We start from the raw sequence: 21,469 nt of genomic DNA, 5'->3' as shown, positions 1-21,469 counted from the left end.
CCAGTTATCGGCGGCACACTGGGAACTGTTAAAATGATGCTGATGATGGAGAGGAGGGGTATGAAAGTTTGAAACATTGGCCACAGAGGGCACTTAGTACAGTGCTCTGCACACAGTAAGTGCTCAGTAAATACAATGGAATGAATAGCCTGTTCTCTACACTTTCCTGAGCAAGGATCCTGAGCACCACTTTTCCAGATGTTAACACTAATAATAATAATAATAATTATCATAGTATTTGTTATGCACTTACTGTGTGCCAGGCACTGTACTAAGCACTACCAAAGTGTTACAAAGTGTCATGCATCCATAATGCTCTCCTTCTTGCTCCTTTCAGTAATAATAATAATAATAATGATGGCATTTGTTAAGCACTTACTATGTGCAAAGCACTGTTCTAAGAGCTGAAATAATACTGGATTCAGTGCACTATGTTAAGCACTTGGGAAATGACTCTCTAACAAGTGACAGGTGACAGATTCCCTGTCCTCAGGAAGCTTATATTCTAATGGGTGTGATCTACATAAAAATATCTATAAATAGAACAATCTCAACAAATACTTGAATACAGAATTGCATTGTCATATGGAACATTTCTGCCAACTCTGCTATATTATACTCTCCTAAGCACTTAGTACCGTGCTCTGCACACCGTAAGCGCTCAGTAAATATGATCAATTGATTGACTGAGCCCCCGTTTTCCTCTCCTCCTCCCCATCCCCCCCACCCTACCTCATTCCCCTCTCCGCAGCATCTGTATATATGTTTGTACACATTTACTACTCTATTTTATTTGTAAATATTTACTATTCTATTTATTTTGTTAATGATGTGCATCTAGCTCTATTTCTATTTATTCTGATGACTTGACACCTGTCCACATGTTTTGTTTTGTTTTGTTGTCTGTCTCCCCCTTCTAGACTGTGAGCCCGTTGTTGGGTAGGGACCGTCTCTATATGTTGCCAACTTGTACTTCCCAAGCGCTTAGTACAGTGCACTGCACACCGTAAGCACTCAGCAAATCGATTGATTGATTGATTGATTGATTGATCGATTGATTTGTACAAATTGTTGAAGATGGATCGGAATAAGTCCATAAGAGGTAAAGGTGGCTGATGAATTTAGATGACTTGGGGCATTGGAAATTATTCAGAGAAGGCCTGTTGAAGGAGGTGGGAATTTAGGAAGGCTTTGAATTTGAGGAGAGCCACGGTCTGTTGAATCTGGGCAAGGAGGGAGTTCCAAGATGGTGGGAACTGTATGAGGGAGGAGAAAGAGACAAGAAAATGAAGAGCTGGGTACCGTTAGTATATTAACATCATCATCATCATCATCATCATCATCATCATCATCATCAATAACAAAGAACTTACTATGTACCAGCCACTGTACTAAGCACTGGGGTGGATAAAAGCAAATCGGGATGGACACAGTCCCTGTCCCTTGTGGGACTCACAGTCTCCATCCCCATTTTACAGATGTGGTAACCGAAGCACAGAGAAGTGAAGTGACTTGTCCAAGGTCACGCAGCAGACAAGTGGCGGAGCTGGGATTAGAACCCATGACCGTCTGACTCCAGGGCCCAAACTCTATCCACTTTGCCATGCTGTTTTAGAATGAAGAGAGTGAGCGGGGAGCAACAAGTAAAGAGAGTAAATATGTTGGTGGGGTGGGCGATGAAGCTTGAAGCTGACTGTGAAGAACTTTTGCTCGATGCAGAGGTACAGAAGAGAAGCAGCATATGTATATATGTTTGTACATATTTATTACTCTATTTATTTATTTATTTATTTTACTTGTACATGTCTATTCTATTTATTTTATTTTGTTAGTATGTTTGGTTTTGTTCTCTGTCTCCCCCTTCTAGACTGTGAGCCCACTGTTGGGTAGGGACTGTCTCTATATGTTGCCAACTTATACTTCCCAAGTGCATAGTACAGTGCTCTGCACACAGTAAGCGCTCAATAAATACGATTGATTGATTGATTGATTAGTGGATAGACCATGGGCTTCATAGTCAGAAAGACCTGGGTTCTAATCCCGGCTCTGCCACTTGTCTCCTGTGTGACCTTGAACAAGTCACTTCACTTCTTTGTGCCTCAGTTAAGACTGTGACTGTGTCCAACCTGATTATTTTGTTTCTACCTTAGCACTTTGTAGTACAGTCCTTGGTACATGATAAGCACTTAACAAATACCATAAAAGAAAGGGAAGGCAGTGGAGGTATTTGAAGAGTGGAGAGATACAGGCCAAGCCACTCTTCAAGAAGGTGATCTGAGCAACAGCATGTAGAAGAGACAGAAAGGCAGGGAGACCATCAAAGATGTGGACTGAGTATCTAGTCATCATCATCATCAATCATATTTATTGAGCGCTTACTGTGTGCAGAGCATGACCAGGGCTTGGAAGCATGTACCAGGGTGGAAGCAGTTGAGGAGGGGAGGAAGGGGCAGATCCAGGAGATGCTGTGTAGGAAAAACCAGCAGCATTTGGTAGTAGCTTGAATAGAAGACTTGACCGGTAAGGAAAGAGTCAAGGATAACTAACACTGAGCCCCTTGGACTTGGCTATAAGGAGGTCATTTGTAACCTAGAAAGTCCAATCGTGGTTGCATGAAAGGGTTGAAAACCTGGCTAGTGGGTTGAGAAGAGGGTTGGCAGAGAAGAAATCAATCAATCCGGTAATCGAAATGAAGGCAGCAACTATATTCCTCTTGTTTTAGGTGTTTGGATAGGAAGGGGAGCAGGGAGATTGACTAGTAATCACGGAGGGTGTAGGATTGAGGGAAAGCATTTTTTAGAGCCGGGAAGACTTGAGTGTCTTCAAAGGCAGAGGGGAAGGAGCCAACGGAGGACGAGTGATAGAAAATAGCAGCAAGGGAAGGGAAGTCACTTAGCTTCTCGGTGCCTCATTTACCTCATCTGTAAAATGGGGATTAAGACTGAGTTTCACGTGGGATATGGACTGAGTCCAACTTGATTGGCTTGTATTTACATCAGAAATTAGTACAGTGCCTGGCACATAGTAAGGGCTTAATAAATATCATTAAAAAGAAGATGGAAGCAAGTGATTTGGGGAGGCTAGAAGGGATAGGATCAGAAATGCTGGTGGAGGCAGTGGAACTAGACAGCTGGAGGAAGAACGCTGTTTGAGAAACAGCTGGGAAAAGGAGGAAGACAGGGAAGAGGAGCCAAGTAATGACAGGGTGATGGGGACAGGAAATTCATTACATCTATCAGGGGACTGGGCTGTAATCAAGCTGTGAAGAGAAAGTTCTTTGCTGCTTCATACAGGAGGAAAGGATAGAATATAATAATAATAATATGTTATATATTGTTAAATTATATCATTAAGAGCTTAGTATGTGCCAAATACTGTTCTAAGTGGTGGGGTAGATACAAAGTAATCATGTTGGACAGAGTCCTTGTTCCACATGGGGCTTAGACTCACACTCTTATGAGAAGCAGCATGGCTCAGTGGAAAGAGCAGGGGCTTTGGCTTTGGAGTCAGAGGTCACGGGTTCAAATCCAGGCTCTGCCAATTGTCAGCTGTGTGACTTTGGGCAAGTCACTTCACTTCTCTGTGCCTCAGTTACCTCATCTGTAAAAGGGGGCTTAAGACTGTAAGCCCCCCGTGGGACAACCTGGTCACCTTGTAACCTCCCCAGCGTTTAGAACAGTTCTCTGACATAGTAAGCACTTAATAAATGCCATCATTATTATTATTAATCCCCATTTTGGAGATGAGGTAACTGAGGCCCGGAGAATTGAAGTGACTTGCCCAAGATCACACCACAGACATGTGGCTAGAGAAGCAGCATGGCTCAGTGGAAAGAGCTCAGGCTTGGGAGTCAGAGGTTGTGGGTTCTAATCCTGGCTCTGCCACTTGTCAGCTGTGTGACTTTGGGCAAGTCACTTAACTTCTCTGTGCCTCAGTTCCCTCATCTGTAAAGTGGGGATTAAGACTGTGCGCCCCATGTGGGACAACCTTGCTTACCTTGTATCCCCCCTGGGCACTTAGAACAGTGCTTGGCACATAGTAAGCGCTTAACAAATACCAACATTATTATTATTATGTGGCTAATCTGGGATTAGAACCTAGGTCCTTCTGACTCTCAGGCCTGTGCTCTGTCCACTAAGCCACTCTGTTCCTTCTCCCAGCCCCAATACTTTGCTACAATCACCCTCCCTGATGGCTCCCAAAGAGAATATTAGGAGAGAGCGGCAGAGTTGGAAAGCCCAGCTATCATCAGGAAACACTCTCTAGATCTAAATTACTCCATTTAATAATTCCCCACAGCACTTCTTTACAAATCTTTATACTCAGCTGCTTCCCCAATTGGTAATTTATTTTCATATCTGACTCTCCTATTAGCCTGTATTGAGGACAGGAATTGTGTCTACCAAATGTCCTGTACTCTCCCAAGTGCTTATTACAGTGCTCTGTGTACAGTAAGTGATCAATAAATACCTCTGATTGCTTGATTCATTCACAGTTGCTTCACCCTCAGCCCACACAACTGAAAGTGAACAAACAAGTCCTACTCTGGGCTTATGCATGGAGACATCGGATTTGGGTGAGGAAGATGAGGCATTGGGGGTTGGGGGGAAGAGGGGAGTTTTTTTTCCCCATGAGTGGCCAGGGGTGTGCAGAGTTAGCCCCTTCTTTCACAAGCAGAGATGCTTGATAAAGATGTCAGCAGACAGGAAGCAATGTAGCTCTTCTCCCCAAGGACCTGGTAGAACACAAGTTTTACAAAGCAAAACAAAGTTTTACAAAACAAGGCCTGAACAAACCACATTATTACCCAGTGTCTTCTAAATGATGATGCTCTCTGTTGGTTCCAACTAGCCAGATAGTGGTGACAGATAGGGCTAGCTGTTGACGGGCCAAACCATTTTTTTTTTTGCCACGAACAGGAAAGAGGCTTACCCCCAGAGTCTTGGACTCCCTCATGAAAAAGCTCTGAGTTGGACCCACGGACTGTGACGCTCTCCTGGAGACCGTTCTCTGACTTGGCTGCCTGACTTGAGTGCTCTTTATGGAGTCGACTGCTCCGGTTCCTTTGACTGACCCCGTTGGCGTCATCATGATTGTAGAAGATGCTATATGAAGATTGGAAGGCAGAGAGTTACAGGAGCCACATCTTTAAATTCACTCTGCTCAACATCCGCCCCCCGCCCCGCCATTACTTAGGCTGTGAGTCCCATGCCTGAACCCCAGCACTTAAAACAGTGCTCTACTTTAAATTCCATCCAGTTGTTTCCGACCCATAGCGACTCCATGGACAGACCCACTTCAGAAGGTCCCATCTTCTGTCATAAAGTCATACATGCATGAATAGAGTTTTCTTCATAAAGATATAGAAGTGGTTTACCATTGCATTCTTTTGCAAATATTTTTATTGTATTTTGCAAAATATAAATGTTTTGTTATTTTGTTAGTATGTTTGGTTTTGTTCTCTGTCTCCCCCTTCTAGACTGTGAGCCCACTGTTGGGTAGGGACTGTCTCTATATGTTGCCAGCTTGTACTTCCCAAGCGCTTAGTACAGTGCTCTGCACACAGTAAGTGCTCAATAAATGCTATTGATTTGCAAAGTGATAATAATAATGATGACGGTGTTTGTTAAGTGCTTACTATGTGCCTCTCACTGGGATAGATACAAGGTAATTAGGTTGTCCCACATGGGGCTCACAGTCTTAATTGCCATTTTATGGATGAGGTAACTGAGGCACAGAGAAGTGAAGTGACTTGACCAAAGTCACACAGCAGACAAGTGGCGAGCTGGGATTAGAACCCACACCCTCTGACTCCCAAGCCCAGGCTCTTTCCACTAAGCCACACTTGAGTCTCTGCCATTGTCTTTGATCCACGTTTGATCATTTGACTCTTTCCCATGTAGCTGCTGCCCAGCAGGGGTGAATTGACTTTGTCTGATGTTTTGGCTTAGACCTTTCCATTATGGGTATCCCTTTATAGCATAGCTCTAAACTTCATCAGCATAAGCAAACTCTCCTGCTTACGAATAAGGTCCCGATTCATGAGAGAAAGCAGTGCCAGACTTCAGTCTGTACTTCACGCTGCTGCCCTGATCACCTTTGTGCAGAAACGCTCTGGGCATGTTACTCCTCTCCTCAAAAAATCTCCAGTGGTTACCAGTCAGCTTAAGCATCGAGCAAAAACTCCTCACTCTCAGCTTCAAGGCTCTCCATCACCTCGCCCCCTCCTACCTTTCGTTTATTCATTCATTCAATGAAATTTATTGAGCACTTACTGTGCACAGAGCACTGTATTAAGCGCTTGGGAAGTACAAGTTGGCAACATGTAGAGACGGTCCCTACCCAATAGCGGACTCACAGTCTACAAGAGGGAGACAGACAACAAAACAAAACATATTAACAAAATAAAATAAATAGAATAAATATGTACAAGTAAAATAAATAAATAGAGTTATATATATATATATATAGTATATATATATATATATATATACTATATATATATATATATATATTTACAGGTGCTGTGGGGAAACCTCACACCCCTTCTTTCCTTCTCCAGCCCAGCCCATACTCTCCGCTCCTCTGCCACTGCTAACCTCATCACTGGGCCTCGTTCTCGCCCACCCCGCCGTCGACCCCCGACCCACGTCCTCCCCCTGGCCAGGAATGCCCTCCCTCCACATATCCACCAAACTAGCTCTCTTCCTCCCTTCAAAGCCCTACTGAGAGCTCACCTCCTTCAGGAGGCCTTCCCAGACTGAGCCTCCTTTTTCCTCTCCCGCTCCCCATCCCCTCCCCCCTACCTCCTTCCCCTCCCCACAGCACCTCATCATCATCATCAATCGTATTTATTGAGTGCTCACTGTGTGCAGAGTACTGTACTAAGCGCTTGGGAAGTACAAGTTGGCAACATATAGAGACAGTCCCTACCCAACAGTGGGCTCACAGTCTTAAAGGGGGAGACAGAGAACAAAACCAAACATACTAACAAAATAAAATAAATAGAATAGATATGTACAAGTAAAATAAATAAATAAATATGTTTGTACAGATTTATTACTCTATTTTACTTGTACATATTTACTAGTCTATTTATTTTGTCAATGATGTGCACCTAGCTTTACTTCTATTTATTCTGATGATGACACCTGACCACATGTTTTGTTTTGTTGTCTGTCTTCTCCTTCTAGACTGCGAGCCCATTGTTGGGTAGGGACCATCTCTATATGTTTCCGACTCGTACTTCTCAAGCGCTTAATACAGTGCTCTGCACACAGTAAGTGCTCAATAAATATGATTGATTGAATGAATGAATATTAGTACACCAATCATATTCATTTATTTATTATGGCATTTCTTAAGTGCTTACTAGGTGCCAGGCACTGTACTAAACCCTGGGGTAGATTCATTTCATTCATTCATTCAATCGTATTTATTGAGCACTTACTGTGTGCAGAGCACTGTATGAAGCACTTGGGAAGTACAAGTCGGAAACATATAGAGACGGTCCCTACCCGACAACAGACTCACAGTCTAGAGGGGGGAGACAGACAACAAAACAAAACATGGAGACAGGGATCAAAATCGTCAGAACAAATAGAATTAAGGCAATATGCACACATCATTAACAAAATAAATAGAATAGTAACTATGCACAAATAAAATAAATAGAGAAATAAATCTGTACAAACATATACAAGTGCTGTGGGGAGGGGAAGAAGGTAGGGTGGGGGGAATGGGGAGGACGAGAGGAAAAAGGGGGCTCAGTCTGGGAAGGCCTCCCAGAGGAGGTGAGCTCTCAGTAGGGCTTTGAAGGGAGGAAGAGAGCTAGTTTGGCAGATATGTGGAAGGAGGGCATTCCGGGCCAGGGGGAGGACGTGGGCCGGGGGGCCGATGGCGGGACAGGCGAGAACAAGGTACAGTGAGGAGGTTAGTGGCAGAGGAGCGGAGGGTGTGAGCTGGGCTGGAGAAGGAGAGAAGGGAGGTGAAGTAGGAGGGGGCGAGGGAATGGACAGCCTTGAAGTTGAGAGTGAGGAGTTTTTGCTTGATTCATAGGTTGACAGGCAGCCACTGGAGATTTTTAGGAGGGGAGTAACATGTCCAGAGCATTTCTGCACAAAGATGATCCAGGCAGCAGCGTGAAGTATAGACTGAAGTGGGGAGAGACAGGAGGATGGGAGATCAAAGAGGAGGTTGATGCAGTAATCCAGTTGGGATAGGATGAGAGATTGAACCAGCAAGGTAGCGGTTTGGATGGAGAGGAAAGGGCGGATCTTGGCGATGTTGTGGAGGTGAGACCAGCAGGTTTTGGTGATGGATTAGATGTGTGGGGTGAATGAGAGAGCGGAGTCAAGATTCATTCATTCATTCAATCGTATTTGTTGAGCGATTACTGTGTGCAGAGCACAGGAAGGGTAACACCAAGGTTGCGAGCTTGTGAGACGGGAAGAATGGTGGTGCTGTCTACAGTGATGGGAAAGCCAGGGAGAGGGCAGGGTTTGGGAGGGAAGATAAGGAGTTCAGTCTTGGACATATTGAGTTTTAGATGGTGGGCAGACATCCAGATGGAGATGTCCTAAGGGAAGAGGGAGATACGAGCCTGGAGAGAGGGAGAGAGACCAGGGGCAGAGATGTAGATTTGGGTGTCATCAGAGTAGAGATGACAGTTGAAGCCATGGTAGCGAATGAGTTTACCGAGTGAGTGTAGATAGAGAACAGAAGGGGACCAAGCGTGGCTCAGTGGAAAGATCATGGGCTTTGGAGTCAGAGGTCATGGGTTCAAATTCCAACTCCACCACATGTCTGCTGTGTGACCTTGGGCAAGTCACTTAACTTCTCTGAGCCTCAGTTACCTTGTGAGCCCGCTGTTGGGTAGGGACCGTCTCTATATGTTGCCAACTTGTACTTCCCAAGCACTTACTACAGTGCTTTGCACACAGTAAGCGCTCAATAAATCCGATTGAATGAATGAATGAATGAATGAACTGACCCTTGAGGAACCCCTACAGTAAGGGGATGGGAAGGGGAGGAGGAGCCCACGAGGAAACTGAGAATAAATGGCCAGAGAGATAAGAGGAGAACCAGGAGAGGATGAACCAGGGTAGATGCAAGCTAATCAGGTTGGATGTAGTCCCTGTCTCACATAGGGCTCCCTGTCTTAATCCCCATTCTACAGATGAGGAAACTGAGGCACAGAGAAGTTTAGTGACTTGCTCAAGGTCACCCAGCAGACACGTGGTGGAGCTGGGATTAGAACCCAGGTTATTCTTACTCCCAGGCCCGGGCTCTATCCCCTAGCCCACACTGTTTCCCAGTGAAGCACTTATTGAGTGCTTACTGTGTGTAGAGCGTTGTACTTTGATGCTATCCATGCCTGTCTACTTGTTTTGTTGTCTGTCTCCCCATTCTAGACTGTGAGCTTAGTACAGTACAGTAAGCGCTTAGTACAGTGCTCTGCACACAGTAAGCGCTCAATAAATACGATTGATTGATTGATTGATTGATTGTGAGCCCGTTGTTGAATAGGGATTCTCTCTATCTGTTGCCAAATTGTACTTTCCAAACTCTTAGTACAGTGCTCGGCAAACAGTAAGTGCTTAATAAATACTATTGAATGAATGAAAGAATGAATACTAAGCACTTGGGAGTGTACAGTATAACAGATTTGGCAGTCACAACTGCTCTACCCACAGTGTACTTACGCTCTAGAGGACTAAAGCCCTACAGTATAGTAAGTTCTTAATGAATGTAATAATAATAATAATGATAATAAAGAGTTTGGATGGTTGTAAACCTAGGGTGCAAAGTTACCTCCTGTTCCAGGATCAATTTGGCCTCACTGAGAGTTCCCGAACAGGCCAGAGTCAGGACTTGGTATTCTGCAGGTTGAACATATAATAATAATAATAATAATAATAATAATAATAATAATAATAATGGCATTTATTAAGCACTTACTATGTACAAAGCACCGTTCTAAGTGCTGGGGAGGTTACAAGGTGATCAGATTGTCCCACGGTGGGGCTCACAGTCTTCATCCCCATTTTACAGATGAGGGAACTGAGGCGCAGAGAAGTGAAGTGACTTGCCCAAAGTCACACAGCTGACAAGTAGCAGAGCCGGGGTTTGAACCCATGACCTCTGACTCCAAAGCCCGGGCTCTTTCCACTGAGCCACGCTGCTTCTCAAAGTCTTATATGACTTTGTTTGGCACCTAATAAAGAGTTTAGCATGCAGTGTTGGATTAATTCTACCTATCATTACTGCAGCTACTTCTGGACCAAATACTGCAATACAGTTTTGTAGCCTGTCATTTGTTATCATCAGCTTACAATGGAGAACATTTTTCCCTTTGCATTCATTTACATCTGCAAGCATATTTGAATATTACTCAGAACCACATTACAATTGGGCAGGAGGCTTACAAAGTTACTAACACTTTGATAAATGAGAGCCTCCTAGTTAACTCCTACTATTCAGATGAGTTCAATTAAAAACGTTGCTTTAGGATCTTTATGGGATTGTAGGGAGACTGTTTAAAAGTCCCTAGGGCCTGGACTTATTCCTGAATCCTGCTCTATAGTGGAGAGTTTAGTATATGCTCTACACCCAGTAAATGCTTAATAAATACAATTTATCAATTGTTCTTATAGTGGCAGCTAACTGTCAAACGGATGTAAGTGTGTGTGTGTGTGTATGTGTGTGTGTAAGCTTGTTGTGTGCAGGGAATGTGTCTTTTTTGTTGTATCTCACTCTTCCAAACATCTAGTACAGTGCTCTTCACACAGTAAGCGATCAATAAATACAACTGAATGGGTGTGTTTGTGGGGGGCACACAGGCAGGGAAGGGGAATATGCTTTCGCTGTGGACAGGGAGTGTGTCTACAAACTCTGTTATATTGTATTTTCCCAAGAGCTTACTACAGTGCTCTGCGTACAGTAAGCAATCAATGAATACCACTGACTGATTGGGAGAGTACAATATCATTCATTCATTCATTCATTCATTCATTCAATTGTATTTGTTAAGCGTTTACTGCCGGGACCCACCCGGCATCTTCCTGCACAAGGATGACACGCAAATTCGTGAAGCGTTCCATGTTTTTCTGACGTCTTGACGCCTGTCCACTGGTTTTGTTTTGTTGTCTGTCTCCCCCTTCTAGATTGTGAGCCCGTTGTTGGGTAGGGACCGTCTCTATATGTTGCCAGTTTGTACTTCCCAAGTGCTTAGTACAATGCTCTGCACACAGTAAGTGCTCAATAAATACACTTGAATGAATGAATGAATGAGTGCAGAGAACTATACTAAGCACTTGGGAAAGTACAATACAATAATAAACAATGACAATCCCTACCCACAACGAACTCACAGTCTAGAATGGGGGAGACAGATAGCAATACAAATAAGATTACAGATTTATACATAAGTGGTGTGGGGCTGGGAGGGAAGGGGAAGAGCAAAGGGAACAAGTTAGGATGATGCAGAAGGGACTGGGAGATGAGGAAAATTGGGGCTTAGACAGTGAGCCCATGTGGGACAGGAATTATCTGTTATCTTGCTCAGTGCTTAGCATAGTGCTTGGCACATAGTAAGCGCTGAACAAATACCTCAATGATTGCTACCATTATAAAATGTAGACCCTGTAGAGCATTTTAGGAAGTGGCTCTTAGGTCACGTCTTCTCGGTGTAAAGTGAAGAGTTGGCAGTTGTCAAATTCAGTCAATCAGGGTTATGTGCTGTGCACTTACTATGTTCAGAGAAGTGTACTAAGTGCTTCGGAGAGTAAAGTAGAGTTGGAAGACATGATTCCAGCCCACAAGGAACTTACAGTCTAGATAGAGGAGGAACTGATATCTATGGATCAAATATCAGGTACTGAAATAGAAATTTTAGCCAGTCTACCTAGCCTGAATTCACCAGATAATTAATGATGATAAGTCCTGAATACTATTACTATTATTTTGTGCCAAATACTGTGATAAAAACAGGATAGTTACAAGATAATTTCCCCATGGAGGTCATAATCCTAGAGGGAGGGAGAACAGGTATGGTATACCCTTTTACAGAGGTGAAAACTGAATACAGAGAAGTAAAATGATTTCCCCAACATCACACAAAAGTCAAGTGGCAGAGGTGGGATCTGAAACTGAATACCTATCCCGTGCCCCTTCACTGGGTCATGCTGTGTCCCCTAATTACCAACTTATTACTTTCAATGCTGTGTGGACCTGAAATTGTGTTTAGGGCATCATTTCACACATTTTCTAAAACACCCCTTTTAAAATAAAGTCAAATTGGGTGCATGCCTAAATATATATTTTTTTTGTGACCCGAGAATTAACCAAATATGGAAGTAGCAACATAAGATTTGATCTTATTCAAATCATGATGCGTACTGTGTTCTCATGTTTAAAACAGGTAAGCAGCACATATAGCGATTCTACTAAAAGGGAAACTTAAGTCTAAAGTGACCAAACCTGAGGTTATACAGTTCATAGGAACTTGCTGGCCTTCTCAACTGTTGAGTCTTTCCATTTCAGCAATATTACCCTCATCATGAACAATGCTGTTATTGAGCTCTCATTAACCATTCTAAAATGGGGTAATTTTTTTAATGGCATTTGTTAAACGCTTACAAAGTGCTGAGGTAGATAGACGTTAATCAGGTTGTACACAGTTCATGTCCCACATGGGACACAGAGTCTTAATCCCCATTTTACAGATGAAATAGCTAAGACACAGAGAAGTTAAGTGAATTGACCAAGGTCACACAGCAGACAAGTGGCGGGTTCAGCACTTATGATGTGCCAGACACTGTACTAAGCGCTGGGGTGGATACAAGCAAATCGAGTTGGACACAGTTCCTGTACCACCTGGGGCTCTCAGTTTCAATCCCCATTTTACAGATGAGGTAGCTAAGGCACAGAGGAGTTAAGTGAATTGACCAAGGTCACACAGCAGACAAGTGGCATGTTGAGCACTTATGATGTGCCAGGCACTGTACTAAGCGCTGGGGTGGATACAAGCAAATCGAGTTGGACACAGTTCCTGTCCCACCTGGGGCTCTCAGCCTCAATCCCCATTTTACAGATGAGGTAACTGAGGCCCAGAGAAGTGAAGGGACTTGCCCAAGGTCTCACAGCAGACAAGTGGTGGAGCTGGGATTAGACCCATGAACTTATGACTCTTGGGCCCTTGCTCCCTCCACTATTCATTCATTCATTCAATTGTATTTATTGAGAGCTTACTGTGTGCAAAGCACTGTACTAAGCACTTGGGAAGTACAAGTTGGCAACATCTAGAGACGGTCCCTACCCAACAGCGGGCACACAGTCTAGAAGGGGGAGACAGACAACAAAACATATTAACAAAATAAAATAAATAGAATAGTAAATATGTACAGGTAAAATAGAGTAATAAATCTGTACAAACATATATACACTACGCCATGCTGCTTCTCACTTTTGCCATGCCGCTTCTCACTAGGCCATGCAGATCCTTCTGACTCCTGGGTAAATTGACGCGGAATATTAATTGTACCTGTCTCTTCAGAAAATCCTTTGTCCAGTCAGTGAAGCCAATGGGGAGAGATGCTGCCTGCAAATTTCAGATTCCACCGCTGCTGCCACTTCTTCGAATATTGTGAAGGTAAGTGACGGAGGAGTCGGGCCAGAGCCGGGCCTGGGCTGGGCGCTACCAGATGGCCGGAAATACTCGGCTACCGTCACCTGGGTCTTTACCCCCTCAACCCCTGTTTTTACCCACAGTCACTGGAGCAGAAGGGGCTTAAAAAGCTCTGAAATACCAGTCAGTTTCACTTCCTGAAAAAGGATTCCTAAGGGATATGTAGGGGGACTGGGCTACCTTAATTAGAAGAACTTTGAAGCTCCCACCCAGAGGGCAGGTGTAGATCTGGGGGTGGTAGGGTGGCCTTGGAAATTAAGGGGAACCCCACTGATTGGAGTTATTGGGCCTCACTGCAAGCCCCAGTGGCTTTTCCTTTAGTCTGAATCTTGGGAGACTGTCTAAAGCTGCCATGGAGTTAGGACCGGTTATCTTCAACCCCCATGGCTTACAAACATCTCCCCTGCCTTTGTGATCCTTCCTGAGTTAAGGTGAATGGAACCTTAAATTCATTCCTTCTCATTCAATCTAGTTATTGAGTGCTTATAGAGTGCAGAGAACTGTACTAAGCGCTTGGGAAAGTACAATACAGCAATAAAGAGAGACAATCCCTGCCCACATGAGCTCATAGTCTGGGGTGGGGGGGGGGGAGACGGACATCAGTACAAATAAACAGACATCAATACAAATAAATAAAATTACAGATATAATCATAAGTGCTGTGGGTGGGAAGTCAGGGTGACAAAGAAGGGAGTGCGAGATGAGGAAAAGTGGGGCTTAGTCTGGGAAGGCCTCTTGGAGGGGACGTGCCCTCAGCAAGGCTTTGAAGCGGGGGAGAGTAATTGTCTGGCGGATTCGAGGAGAGAGGGCATTCCAGGCCAGAGGTAGGATGTGGGCCAGGAGTCAGTGGCGAGACAAGTGAGATGGAAGCCCAGTGAGAAGGTTAGCACCAGAGGAGGAAAGTGTGCCGGCTGCATTGTAGAAGGAGAGAAGGGAGGTGAGGTAGGAGGGTGCGAGGTGATGGACTGCTTTAAAGTCAACAGTGAGGAGTTTTTGTTTGATATGGAGGTGGATAGGTAACCACTGGAGATTTTTGAGGAGGGGGGTGCCATGTTCTGAACGTTTCTGTAGAAAGATAATCCCATGGCAGAAGGCAACTGCAGTCTCAAAAAGACAGTATCCAAGATGTAGATTGTATTTTTCACTTTCATGTTAACCTTTACCTGTTTGAAGTCTGGTTTCTTTTTGACCGCTTGTACTTGCACAACAAACACAAATTCGTCACCCTTGGCTTTAAGGCACTCCATGCCTTTCCCCCTTCTACTTCATCTTGCTACTCTCCTTCTACAACCCAGCCCTCCCACTTTGCTCTTCTAATGCTAAACTTCTCACTGGGCTTTGATCTGGCCTATCTTGCCACCAACCCCTAGCCCTTATCCTGTTTCTGGCCTGGAATGCTCTCTCTCCTCAAGTCCATCCGACAATTACACTCTCCCATTTCATTTTATTGAGGGCACATCTCCTTCAAGAGGCCTTCCCAGACCAAGGCTCCCCCCTTGCTCCCCTGGCCTTCTCCCACTCCCTTCTGCTTTGCCCTGACTTGCTCCCTTTGTTCTTCCCCCTTCCCAGCCCCTCAGCACTTATTTACAGATCTGTAATTTATTTATTTGTATTGTCTGTCTCCCCCCTCTAGACTGTAAGCTCATTGTGGGCAAAGAATGTGTCTGTTTATTGTTGTAGTGTACTCTCCCAAGTGCTTAGTACAGTGCCCTGCACACAGCAAGCACTCAATAATAATAATAATGATGATGATCGTATTTGTTAAGTGCTTACTTTGTGCCAAGCACTGTTCTAAATGCTGTGGTTTTATTATTATTATTAATAATCAATCAATCAATCATATTTATTGAGCGCTTACTGTCTGCAGAGCACTGTACTAAGCACTTGGAAAGTACAAGTTGGCAACATATAGAGACAGTCCCTACCCAACAGTGGACTCACAGTCTAAAAGAGTGCCGTCAAGTCGTTTCTGAATCATAGTGACTCCACGGATATACTTTCTCTAGATCGTCCTGTCCTCTGCCATAAGATACAAGGTTACCAGGTCATCCCATGTAGGGCTCACAGTCTCCATCCCCATTTTACAGATGAGAAAACTGAGGCACAGAGAAATGAAGTGGCTTGCCCAAGGTCACACAGCAGATAAGAGGTGGAGCCGGGATAAGAACCCACTTCCTCTGACTCCCAATCCCAGGCTCTTTCCACTAAGCCACACTGCTTCTTAATTAATACGATTGAGCAAATGAACTTGGATTTGTGACCTTTAGACAGTTGATATTCACCCCACCCCAAAACCCACAGCACTTATGTACATATCTTTAAATGATATATTATAAATCACTAATTTATTCATATTAATGTCTTTCTCCCCCTCTAGATTGTAAGCTTGTTAGGGGCAGGGGTCACGTCTGCTTATTCTGTTGTATCATACTCTCCCAAGTGCTTAACACAGTGCTCTGCATGTAGTAAGTTCTCAATAAATAACCACTGATTGAATGATTGATGGAAAATTTAATAAACAACTGACAGGAAGGGTTTTTTTGTGGTACTTGTTAAGCGTGTACTATGTGCCAAGTACTGTACTAAGCGCTGAAGTAGACACAGGCTAATCAGGTTGGACACAGTCCCCGTCTCATACAGGGATCACAGTCTTAATTCCCATTTTCCAGATGAAGTAACTGAGGCACAGAGAAGTGACTTGCCCAAGGTCACAGCAGACAAGTGACAGAGCCAGGATTAGAACCCAGGTCCTTCTGACTCCCAGGTGCGTGCACTATCCATTAGGCCACACTGCTTCAGGTGTCAATTTCAGAGAGCAAATAGAGTAGCATGGACAAAGATGTCACACGAGGCACGAAGGCTACCACATTCTACCTGACCATTCTGGGTCACATCACCTTTAGGGAGGTCTTTTCCATTTTCTCTTTCCTTATGGCAGATTTGAAAATATCTTTCGACAGAAGTGGGGGTACCAATGGGGTCTAAGAACTGTAAAATGCTTCAGGCCACACAAGGCTGGAGGGATGAAGGCTTTAAGGGCAGGAAATAGGAATGGAGGAGAGCTTATGTCTAGGCTAATCTCCTGTGGTTGCCTATCAACCTTCGAGTCAAGCAAAAACTCCTCACTCTCAGCTTCAAGGCTGTCCATCACCGTGCCCCCTCCTACCTCACCTCCCTTCTCTCCTTCTCCAGCCCAGCCTGCACCCTCTGCTCCTTTGCCCCCGCTAACCTCCTCACTGTGCCTCGTTCTCACCCATCCCACCATCGACCCCCGGCCCACGTCCTTCCACTGGCCTGGAATGTCCTCCCTCCACTCATCTGACAAGCTAGCTCTCTTCCTCCCTTCAATAGCCCTATTAAGAGCTCACCTCCTCCAGGAGGCCTTTCCAGACTGAGCCCCCCCTTTTTCCTCTCCTCCTCCTTCCCTTCCCATCACCCAGCCTCGCTCCCTCTGCTCTTCCCCCTTCCCCTCCCCACAGCACTTGTGTATATTTGTACATATTTATTACTCTATTTATTTTATTAATGATGTGCATATAGCTATAATTCTGTTTATTCTGTTGGTACTGACACCTGTCTACTTGTTTTGTTATCTGTCTCCCCCTTCTAGACTGTGAACCCATTGTTGGGTAGGGACCGTCTCTATATGTTGCCAATGTGTACTTCCCAAGTGTTTAGTACAGTGCTCTGCACACAGTAAGCATCAATAAATACGATTGAGTGAATGAATGAATAGGCTGGAAGTCTCACAGGGCTTTGTTTCCTCGTCTAGAAATCTCCTCTCACTAGTAAGTGTGAAATACAGTCTATCCCTTGCTTTTCCTCACTCTTGACACCCGAGGCATAAAAGAGGGGAAGGCTCCATAAACCTTCTACATTCTGGATTAAAATTGCAGACTCTCTCATCATCAATCATATTCATTGAGTGCATGGTATGTTCAGAGCACCATTAGAAGAAGCAGAGAAGCAGCGTGGCTCAGTGGGAAGAGCCCAGGCTTTGGAGTCAGAGGTCATGGGTTCAAATCCTGGCTCTGCCAACTGTCAGCTGGGTGACTTGGGCAAGTCACTTCACTTCTCTGGACCTCAGTTACCTCATCTGTAAAATGGGGATTAAAACTGTGAGCCCCCCGTGGGACAACCTGATCCCCTTGTAACCTCCCCAGCACTTAGAACAGTGCTTTGCACATAGTAAGCACTTAACAAATGCCATCATTATTATTATTAAATGAAGAACTTGGGAGAGTACAGTACAACAGAGTAGGCAGATACGCTCCTGGCCCACAGAGAGTTTACAGTCTAGTTAACTCTCTGATAGTTTAGAGCCCACTTGTACATTGGGAAGAGATAATAAGTCTACCAGCTCTGTTACAGTGTACTCTCCTAATGGCTTCATGCAGTGCTCTGCACAGAGTAAGCACTTAATAAATATCAGGAAATGAGATTAGGATGGGTGGATGGGAAATTTGATGGCCCTGGTGTTGTGACTCCAACCTGAAGGTGGTGGCAGGATTGAACTAATTAAGTGTAGGCAACCCTAGTTTCCCACTCCCAGATTTCTTGGTAATAATAATAATAATGATGATGATGGCATTTGTTAAGTGCTTACTATGGGCAAAGCACTGTTCTTAGCACTGGGGGGATACAAGGTGATCAGGTTGTCCCACGTGGGGCTCACAGTCTTAATCCCCATTTTCCAGACGAGGTAACTGAGGCACAGAGAAGTTAAGTGACTTGCCCAAGGTTACACAGCTGACAAGTGGCAGAGCCGGGATTAGAACTCATGACCTCTGACTCTCAAGCCCGTGCTCTTTCCACTGAGCCACGCTGCTTCTCTTCTAGTAGCAGATGAGGCTTCTCCTCATCTCTTCATCTCCTCACCCTAAGAAGCAGAGTGATCAAGTGGAAAGAGCATGGGCATGGAAGTCAGAGAACCTCAGTTCTAATCCTGGCTCTGCCACTTGTCTACCGAGTGACCTTGGACAAGTCACTTAACATCCCTGTGCCTCAGTTACCTCATCTGTAAAATGGGGCTTAAGACTGGGAGGCCCGTATGGGACAGGAACGCTGTCCAACCCAATTATCTTGTGTCTACTCCAGTGTTTAGTAGAGTGTCATTGTCACAGTAAGAGCTTGAAGGCATATCTTCTCCAAGAGGCCTTCCCTGACTAAGCCCTCCTTTCCTCTTCTCCCACTCCCTTCTGTGTCACCCTAACTTGCTCCCTTTATTCATCCCCTCTCTACCAGCCCCACAGCAATAAAGTACATTTCTGGACTGTGAGCCCATTGTTGGGGTAGGAACCATCTCTATACGTTGCCAACTTGTACTTCCCAAACGCTTAGTACAGTGCTCTGCACACAGTAAGCACTCAATAAATACAAATGAACGAATGAATATCTGTAATGTATTTATTTATATTAACATCTGTCTCCCTGTCTGGACTGTAAGCTCATCGTGAGCAGGGAATGTGTCTGTTTTGTTGTTATACTGTACTGTCCCAAGCGCTCAGTACTTTGCACACAGTAAGCGCTCAATGAATAAATGAACATTTAACAAATACCATAAAAAATCTCATCCAAAAATCAATGAAATCATTTCTTCTCCCTCCCCCTCCCCCCGCCTTTCTGTTTCCCCTTTCTTGCACTTTCACTTCTTTGTTTTTGGCCAAGTTGGCCCTGGCTACACCTTGGGCAATTTGAGTTGTTTCCCTGTTTTGCCTGAAACTATTTGAGGATGTGGACAAGGTTCCCCAGGTGTCTAATACTGTGGTCTGCCCCTAATAAAGTGCTCTCCCTCAGAAGGCCCTCAAATGGGTCGATGATAACGATGCCTTCAGCACTCAGGAAAGTATTTCAGTACTCCATACTTAGGGAAGCAGCATGGTCTAATGGATAAAACACAGGCTTGGGAGTCAGAAGGTCGTGGGTTCTAATCAGTGGCTCCGCCACATCTTCTATGTGACCTTGGGCAAGTCACTTTACTTCTCTTGGCCTCAGTTACCCTACCGGTAAAATGGAGTGTGATCCCCATATGGGACGGGGGCTGCGTCCAATCTGATTTGCTTTGTATCCACCCCACTGCTTAGTACAGTGCACATAGTAAGTGCTTAACAAATACCATAATCATTATTATTATTATTACTCATTGTGCACGAGCCAAGGAGATGAGAAGGAGCACAGAGATCCTGGATTGGTTCTAGAATTGGGGGAATTGGCATTTGGTGGCAGACAGTTGCCGAGGATACAGTTACACAGGCTAGAATGATCCTAATCACCTTTACTGAACTCTCACTGAAGGTAACATACCTCACTAAGCACCTGGGAACTACAAAGTAAGCACAGGACCACATTCTCTGCCCATGAGAAGCTTGCACTCTATTTGGGGAGACAAACACTATTTACAAACTGATTTACAAACAAGTAATTAAAAAAAATTAATGAACAATTGAATCAATGTGTATGTCTAAGCGCTGAGGATGAGTATAATTCAGTATATATGTGCTAGAGATGGCTGATGGGTTTCTGTGGCTTGGGATTCTGGGGGAAAAAAATGGGGCTAGGTGGTTTAAGATGGTGGATATTTTAGGAGGGTTTTGTTGCTGTCTGTTGGATTTGGGGAAGGAGTGAGTTCCCAGCAGAGGAACAGTGAGAATAAGGGACTGAGATGGGTAAGTCCAGACTGAGAAACAAGTAGGAGGTACATTTAGAAGATTAACTTGAGAAGAAGACAGAGAGTGGGTTAGTAATAATAATAATAACTGTGGTATTTTTTAAGCACTTCCTTTGTGCCAGGGACTGTACTAAGCACTGGGGTGGCTACAGGAAAATTGAGTTGGCTAAGTTCCTGTCCCACAGTGGGCTAACAGTCTCAATCCCCGTTTTACAGGTGAGGTAACTGAGGCTCAGAGAAGTGAAGGGCCTAGCCTAAGGTCTCCCAGCAGACAAGTGGCGGAACAGAGATTAGGTCCAGGAGTCCTTCTGACTCCTAGACCTATATTCTATCCACTAGGCCACGCTGCTCGTCTCTTTTTTGTTGCCAACTTGTACTTCCCAAGTGCTTAGTACAGTGCTCTGCACACAGTAAGCGCTCAATAAATACGATTGAATGAATGAATGAATGGGGAGTAGGCCCCACTTTACCGGACAGTCAAGCTTCCTTCCTGGGTTTCCACTCTGAGTCTCCTCCATCTCCATGAGGAACCACCATGTTGACCTACCTCACATCTCCTGGGTGGGCAGAGACAGCAGCCGCAGTTGGGCACCATCTTCACACAACTTTGGGAAGGCTGGGGCGGCCACTGCTGGAGCGCTCATTGAGGCCTTGACTGTGGCCATGGATGCTGAGCTATGAGACTCCTGAAATCAAGAAGTGGTGTGGGCTAATGGTTAGAGCATGGCCCTGGAAGTCAGAAGGTACCTGGCTTCTAATCCCAGCTCCGCCACTTAATAATAATAATGATGGTATCTGTTAAGTGTTTATTATGTGTCAAGCACCGTTCTAAACTCTGGGGGAGAGGCAAGGTAATCAGGTTGGACACTGTATCTATCCCACGTGGGACTCACAGTCTTAATCCCCATTTTACAGATGAGGTCACTGAGGCACAGAGAAGTGAAGTGACTTGCCCAGGGTCACACCGCAGACAGGTGGTGGAATGGGGATTAGAACCCCTGTCCTTCTGAGTCCTAGACCTGTGCTCAATCCACTAGCTCATGCTGCTTGACTGCTGTGTGACCTTGGGCGAGTCCCTTAATTTCTCTAAACCTCAATTACTCATATGTACAAGA

The 21,469-nt window shown here is 44.7% G+C and overlaps 1 protein-coding gene across 1 annotated transcript in view; it reads right to left on the bottom strand.

Annotated features, from left to right (window-relative positions):
- The window catches only part of MS4A1 (membrane spanning 4-domains A1), a 32,302-nt gene extending 11,293 nt beyond the window's left edge, over nucleotides 1-21,009 (bottom strand). Inside the window, exons 1-2 of the mRNA XM_038764919.1 lie at nucleotides 20,902-21,009; nucleotides 4,933-5,105 (exon numbers count right to left, since the gene is read on the bottom strand). Of these exons, the coding sequence (XP_038620847.1) occupies nucleotides 4,933-5,091 (159 nt within the window). The 5' untranslated portion in view covers nucleotides 5,092-5,105; nucleotides 20,902-21,009. The remainder of the gene's footprint in view (nucleotides 1-4,932; nucleotides 5,106-20,901) is intronic.
- Between the last annotated feature and the right edge of the window lie 460 nt (nucleotides 21,010-21,469).

The sequence above is a fragment of the Tachyglossus aculeatus genome, chromosome 22 (genome assembly GCF_015852505.1).
Source record: "Tachyglossus aculeatus isolate mTacAcu1 chromosome 22, mTacAcu1.pri, whole genome shotgun sequence".
Classification (NCBI taxonomy): Eukaryota; Metazoa; Chordata; class Mammalia; order Monotremata; family Tachyglossidae; genus Tachyglossus; species Tachyglossus aculeatus.
The sequence above is the reverse complement of the archived record's forward strand: the minus strand, read 5'-3'. Positions and strand labels throughout refer to the sequence as shown.